The 7,504-nt window shown below is 54.9% G+C and overlaps 1 protein-coding gene across 1 annotated transcript in view; it reads right to left on the reverse strand.

Moving 5' to 3' along the window:
- The window catches only part of NDUFA10 (NADH:ubiquinone oxidoreductase subunit A10), a 47,382-nt gene extending 40,924 nt beyond the window's left edge, over window positions 1-6,458 (reverse strand). The window contains exons 1-5 of the mRNA XM_020288065.2: window positions 6,303-6,458; window positions 5,925-6,093; window positions 4,980-5,195; window positions 2,725-2,811; window positions 621-742 (exon numbers count right to left, since the gene is read on the reverse strand). Of these exons, the coding sequence (XP_020143654.1) occupies window positions 621-742; window positions 2,725-2,811; window positions 4,980-5,195; window positions 5,925-6,093; window positions 6,303-6,377 (669 nt within the window). The 5' untranslated portion in view covers window positions 6,378-6,458. The remainder of the gene's footprint in view (window positions 1-620; window positions 743-2,724; window positions 2,812-4,979; window positions 5,196-5,924; window positions 6,094-6,302) is intronic.
- Between the last annotated feature and the right edge of the window lie 1,046 nt (window positions 6,459-7,504).

Genomic DNA, 7,504 nt, shown 5'->3' on the forward strand with positions numbered 1-7,504 from the left:
AATGCTGCAGCACTAAACAAGGACAAGCCACAGGGCAAAGATGGTCTTTGTTGACCTCTGTATCCTCCATCACACCTCTGGGCCACAGGGTGACTTCACAAGGCGGAGTTTTACGCCACCTAATTACGACTCAACCAAAACTAAAGGAATAAATGGATGTACGTGGAGGCCACTGCTCTACTATTCCAGAATTGCTAAGTAGGAAAAAGGGGAAAAGACACAATTTGAGTTAAACAGATGGGATATCAGAAGTCTCTTTCAATTTGCAGGGAAATGACAAGACACAAAAACCCCATTAGGGAACAAAAAGGCAGAGGAAGGTCAGGGGCCTTTCCCATCCTCACGAGAACAGCTGAGGTGACTCTGGGACAGCAGTGGGGCTGGGGGGCACTGGCGGGCGGCAGCTCCTCCCAGGGGCAGCGCCAAGCCCAGCCTGGGCCACCCCCCTGCAGACGTCTCCTCTCTGCGGGGCGCACTGCGCATCACCCTCCCGCCCCCATGAGGACCACCAGGAATCCGTGTCCCACTACAGACAGGACTTCCGAGCGCTGCCCCACAGTATTATAAAAATAACAGGACCGATAAAAAGATGCTTGGCCTTCAATTTAAATCTGACTTACATCTCCTTTCTTCTGAATCCGACTCTGGACCTCTGGAACAGGCACGTCGATATAGATCACCACGTGGGGAGGCAGGTACTCGCAGATGGTAACGTTCTTCACCTCCTTGTAGTGGTCCACACCTGGCACACACGACAGAGGCAGCCTGTCACCCTACAGTCCCCACACAGGCTTCTAAAAGGTACCTGAAATCCTCAGAGCCATGCATCCATCTTCAAGTCACACAATGGTCACAGCTCTGACCGCTGACCACACGCGTGGCGTGTGACTGTGTTCCCGGAGCTGGGGGCATTGGCACAAAGCCCCTGTGCGTTCTGGGCTCGGCCGCCACCATCACTCCAGGGCTTTCCCAAGACAAGCGTGCCCCCCGGCAGTGCTGAGGCCCAAACTGTCTCTCAGGACTTCAGCACAGATGCCCAACTGCATGCAGCATCACCTGTGGCCTGGATCGGGGGTACCTCACACTCAAGATACCCAAGCACGAAGCCCCCCGCAGCCCGGTGCCCTGTGCACCTCCCAGGTGGCCACTAGCCAGGGCAGGCCCACCGCTGCTCTCTCCCCGTGCCCCACCAGGCCGCCCGCCCAGGCGATGCCCTCTGCCCAGTGAAGACCCATTGGCACAGCATCCCACCCCAACTGCCTCCCAACTGGGCTCCTGCCCCTTGCATCTCCCCTCACCAAACACACCCTTCAGATGAAAGCCTGTGATTATTTTTAACTCAACTCTAACCACGCCCCTGCCACGTTTAAATCCTCCCATGCTTCCTCAGTACTTTTGGGACAAAATCCACATGTCCTAGCCGAGGGCAAGCCCCTCCAGCACTGCTCTCTGCGGCACCTGGCCCTCCCTGTGCGACCCTGGCAGCCTGCTGCCACCACAAGCCCTCCACCATCCCCACACCTCCCTTGCCCAAGGGCCACTCATCGTGAAAGCTGCCCCTGACAGCACTCCCATCTCCCAGCCAACCAGACATTTCTCCTGTGCGCTTCCCAGAGTAGCACTGAGGCGCGTTAGGTACGCTATATTACATCTACGTTGGCTTGATGGCCTCCCCCCGACGCCCAGGACCGTGGGAGCCTTGTCTTGCATGTCTACATGTCCCCAGCACCTGAGGCACCACCTGGCACACAGCAAGCACTCCCGAAATGCGTGCTGACCGCAACTGCTGCTCGGCCACATCCGGGGAGCGTCTGCCCCTTGGTCAGAAGCAAGGCTCCGACGGCTTTCTGCCTACAAGCACGTGGTGGACCATCCTTAAACACTGCACTGCCTGCACGCAGACCAAGACAGAGTGAACGCCTCCTGCTCAGGATCAGCGCCTGCCCACTCGGCTTGCTTTCATCCCCCCGTTCATTGACAGCGCCTGCTGGGACCTCCCACACTGCAGCGGACTGCTGGCTCCAGCCACCAGCACGCAGATGAAAACGTTGCCAGTCAGACTGACCACAGGCTTGTTCAAAACACTGCCCCAACATGCCTTAGTTACAGACACTCCAGTCCCCCGTGGCTCCTCAGGGTCAGCCTGCTTCTAGCCAGGCTTTCATTCCTTGTCATTTGCCACTGGCCAGACCTTAGACCCCCCCCCCAACACAATGCCACCATCCCCAAAACCTGAGAACAGTGACAAGTCAGCAAAAAGAAAGGGCTCTGACACCGACGACACTGCAAGCGAGCGGGGACGGGCACAGGGAAAACAAGACCTCCCAGTTCCCCAACAAGGCACACACTGGACACTGGAGCATTCGGCACACCTGCATCTGCAGGGCAGGGGAGAAGCGTGGGTCTGACAGGGCAACCCGAGCGCCGGGTCACTCCTGGGGGAAGCCGTGAGGGCCGAGGGTCAGGCTGTGCATGTGCAAGTGTCCAGGGACCCACTCCACTCGCACAGGGAGACGTGATAGGACAGAAACACCTTTTAGGAGAAGAAGCTGGAAGGAACCTCAGTCGGACCCCTCTTTCCTGCAGACATTCCCTCGTAACGGCGTTTATCCGTCTTTGTAAGGGATATTCACCAACACGCTGACCGCGCCTCGAGGCGAGTCTCTCGTGGCCTCTGCAGAGGCACACGGCACGCACAGACGCTCATCTGCGACCCCAACTCACACTGCTTTCGGATGAATCCCTGGTTGTACATGGCCTCCAGGAAAACAAAGTCGCTGAAGATGGAGCGCTCCAGCACCACCCCTTGTCCTGTTCAAAAGCAGGGAAACAGAAGCCAAGAGTCAGGTGACAAATCACTGTGCACTAGCAGTGCCATTTTAAAAACAGAAAAAAAGTCATTTACAATTCCATTCCCATACCAAATACTTTCAAAGGAACACACATATCTGTAACTGGAAAACCATTTTCAAAACTATAGCACTTTTTTGTTTTTTAGCAATATAACATGTTTCACTCAGTCAGCTATAAGAAAAGCATCCAGTTAATACAAAAACTGCTTCTCTTTTAAACAATCTGTCCCGCCCGCGGTGCCCACCCCAGTCCTGCTCCAGCCTGACAGCTCCAGCCAGGTCTACTGAGGCTGGCACTTCCTCAACCTTGCCCTACCCATGCCCAGCCTCACTGGCATGCGACTGTCACCGCAGCCCATGACACTCCCACATCTCAGGACACTGGTCCCCAGGTTCCCAGCCCAGCTCCCTGCAGTCAGCCCCGCTGTGCACGGGCAGAGGCCTCCCCACACCTTTGCCCTAAGAGAACAGGCCCCAGCCCACCCCACGGGCCTCATCAGAGCACCCCCACCTCAGGACCTGACACACTTGTTTCCAGGATGAGTCTCTGTCCCTCACTAAAACATAAGCTTCCCTCCCTGTGGCATCCCTAGCTCCAAGCGTGGGCTTGGCACGCAGCAGGCATGCACCAAATATTTAATAAACAAGTTAATATAGTACAAAAGGAAACAAGTGTTTATTTAATAATCAAAGTGTTTGTTTTTAATTTTAAGAAATGGCCAGAAGACAGGGCCGAAGCGTGCTTCAGGAAGAACCTGGAGAAGCCCGATGTCGGCATAAAGTCTAAGCTCTGCGCCAGTTCCTGTGAGTTGGGTCCTGGTGCAGAAGCTCAGAAGGCAGACGGCACACCACATTTTTTTCTTACCAGTAACACTAACCAAAATCAGGGCTTACATTCATATAACAAAAAAGAATCACTAATAAAATGATGAAAAGGCAAGTCAATAACCAGAGCCTCTGAAACGGTTTGGATGAGGGCATCACCGTGCGTTTCATGGATGTACACTGTGTATGCGGGAGCCTAAAGGAGCACAAAGGAGTGGCTCCCCATCGGCTTTGGGAACCAACCTCATCGGGTATCCAGGGTGTGGTTAAAAACACATTTCTTACAGCTCAGACCCAATGAAGCCACCTCTAGTGCAGCTGAACTTCTGAGCATAAATAAGCCCATCTGGAGCACTGACCGTATACCCGTGTGGCCACTCTGCCATACAGAGCAGACACAAAGCCCATGGGAATCACCCAGTCGCCCTCTCTCCTACACACGTGCATGCCATGTGCTTCTACCTGGGAATTCAGAACCACCATGGCACGGTAGCTTTGACCAACAATCGGCAGTGTATCTGTTGTCCCATTCTCAGGGTGTTTTGGGACCGGACCCAAGTTTAACAAAGGTTGCTGTTTCCCAGGACGGTAAATCAGCCCTGGCCGCATCTGCCCTCATTCTGCACATGCACAACCTACGTTCCTTTCCCATCTGTCCACCCTCCCTTCATCTCCAACTTCGTTTCCTGATCCCTATCGTACATCTCCCAGGCTCGGGACCTTGCGTAACCTAACACACAGCCCTTGTCCACTTCTTCCCTGCTTTGGATAACTTCCAGGGACACAGCCCCACTTACTGCACAAGCCAGTGACACCCTGTGTGTCCCGCCTCCCTCTACTCATGCCATCTTCCCAAGGTTTAACTTCTGCTGTGTGGCCTTATGAATTCCAGCCCATCTCTGGGCCCTCCAAGACAACCCTATTTTGTTGTCATCCACATTTCCATATGATACACACTCCATCTTCACAAGTGTGATTCCACTTCCTCCTGGTGGCTTACATGATCTTTCTTTCCTCCATCATTTTGACACATTTCATGTATGTGCTTAAAGCACTGGCAGGAAAATTCCATACAATCTCACTCAAGTACACAACAGTAAAATAATATTAAGTTAATTTTATTCTGACGCAACAATAACATGGATCTCAGGGAACTTATAATCTCATTGAAAAGACAGAACTTACCTCATTAAATACCCCTAAAGAAAAGCTATACTTAGTGACAATTTACAACAGTTGAATTCTAGAACAGAGTTCAAGTACAGAACATGTCCCCCAGCTACCTGACCAATGATACTCCACCTGTGCTTAGCAAGTGTTCCAAGGCATCCGCGTACTGTAGGAGGCGACTGGCATACAGCCAGGACTGCAGGCGGTAACTGTTGCCATCGTTACTTGTCGGATCATCATAGAATTTCTCCAAACTACAGTTGCCACTGACCTCTACGTCGAGGGGCTTTCCATCTCCTGTAGTGCTGTCTGCATAATGTATCCCTGCTTCAGGGAAATGCTTTAAGCCTGAGAAGAGAAATGACTGGCTGAGGCCTCATGTGGACCACTCCCTCCTATCAGCAAGCAGCACTGACCAAGCCACTCAGCCCATCTGAATTTCATCACCAAGGATGGTCCCTGAACCCCTGGGGAAAGCTACCCTCGAACCTGTGCTTCATGACACATAAAGGGAACACACAAGATACCAAAGCCAACATGCCTGAGCACGTGTGTAAGATATGTATGTGAGCTAAAGCACTGCACTATGCACTGAATTCCTGCTAAAAGGACGGCTTGACCGTCCATGACCACAGGAGCTCTTCTATGTAAGTGGGCAGCTTGCAGTGGACAAACATCTGCACAAGTAGTCGAGAAACAGGGCTCTAATCGTGGATTTGCCACTGCCCAGCTGTGCCATCAGCTTATCTTACTGAGTTCACCCATCTGAATATGAGCACAATAGTAGCAGCTCTGTCAGTCTCAAGAAGCTGTTGCAAAGTTCAAATATGACAGTTTACTGGAAGGGTCCTGCTTACACTATCAAGATAAAATTCCAACTTAAATTGACAACTAGCATAGATTTTTTAAAAAGATTTTCCAAATCTGAAAGACTAAAAGCAGCTTTTTCAATAAGCAAAAATGTAAAATGCCCACCTCAGGCTCGATTCTACCTGGTCAATTAAAGTCAAGTCAAAGTGAGATAAGCAACCGTACATCTGAGAAAAAGACGCCATTCTGCAGAACACAAATTCATACCTAGTTGCTCCGCTATTTCTTTTGCAAGCTTGCCTTTTCCAGAACATATGTTGCCATCTACAGTTATCACCTTGCTGTATTCTGTCAGTTTTTTGGTGGTGGTTTCACCGAGCGTGAACGCCAAGGGTCCATACTGCAGCTTGCCCTGCACGCTGGTATGAATTCTTCCCTAAAACGCACAACACACAACAGCACAATGAGACCATTCTGGCCACTACAGGCACTTGTAATTCTTAGGCAAAAATGCCAAAAAGTCCTTGGTAATATAAATGTCAACATCTACATCTTTATTACCTATTAATTCGTTTAATTATCTGTTCTCCCTCCCGCCCCCGAGCCACACACGCTCCATAAGGACTCCCGCCCGCCGCCTCTCACCACGCGCTGGGCGCCGGTCACCAAGACCCGCGCGGACGTGGACGCCCCGACCACCCTCAGGAGCCTCAAGGCCATAGCTAGCACGGTCGGCTCCGGCTCAAGGACCCGAGCGGATGAGGTCGCGGCGGGGTCCTCTCCTACCGCCGGCGCGCCGCCGTGACGTCACGGCCGGGGTGCCCGCGGCGCCTGTCGGGAGCCTTCCCAGAAGCGCGGGCCGCCAGGGAGAGCGCGCTTCCCCGCCGGGCTTCTGCGGGCCACCTGGGGTTGCGTGAGGACCGTGACTCGGGGCCCGCTCGCTGGGTCCTGAGTCGGTGCGGGTGCGGGGCAGAGCCCGCCCCGGGGCGAGGGCCGCCTCCCCCAAACTCCACAGGCGGGTGTGGAAGTCCGAGTCGCCTCAGAGAGAAGCTTCCAGCTCCGGGACGGGCTGGGTTGGGGAGGGGCCCGGGCCGGGAGCCGGAGGGATGGGGGTGGGGAGGATGGGATGGCCCTGGGGAGGGATGGGAGTGGGGAGGATGGGATGGCCCTGGGGAGGGATGGGAGTGGGGAGGATGGGATGGCCCTGGGGAGGGATGGGAGTGGGGAGGATGGGATGGCCCTGGGGAGGGATGGGAGTGGGGAGGATGGGATGGCCCTGGGGAGGGATGGGAGTGGGGAGGATGGGATGGCCCTGGGGAGGGATGGGAGTGGGGAGGGTGGGATGGCCCTGGGGAGGGATGGGATGGCCCTGGGGAGGATGGGATGGCCCTGGGGAGGGATGGGATGGCCCTGGGGAGGATGGGATGGCCCTGGGGAGGGATGGGATGGCCCTGGGGAGAATGGAATGGCCCTGGGGAGGATGGGATGGCCCTGGGGAGGGATGGGAGTGGGGAGGGTGGGATGGCCCTGGGGAGGGATGGGATGGCCCTGGGGAGGATGGGATGGCCCTGGGGAGGATGGGATGGCCCTGGGGAGGGATGGGATGGCCCTGGGGAGAATGGAATGGCCCTGGGGAGGATGGGATGGCCCTGGGGAGGGATGGGAGTGGGGAGGAGGGGAGGGATGGGAGTGGGGAGGATGGGATGGCCCTGGGGAGGGATGGGAGTGGGGAGGATGGAAGGGATGGGAGTGGGGAGGAAGGGAGGGATGGCCCTGGTGAGGGATGGGAGTGGGGAGGATGGGATGGCCCTGGGGAGGGATGGGAGTGGGAAGGAGGGGAGGGATGG

The sequence above is a fragment of the Microcebus murinus genome, chromosome 8, assembly GCF_040939455.1.
Source record: "Microcebus murinus isolate Inina chromosome 8, M.murinus_Inina_mat1.0, whole genome shotgun sequence".
Taxonomy (NCBI): domain Eukaryota; kingdom Metazoa; phylum Chordata; class Mammalia; order Primates; family Cheirogaleidae; genus Microcebus; species Microcebus murinus.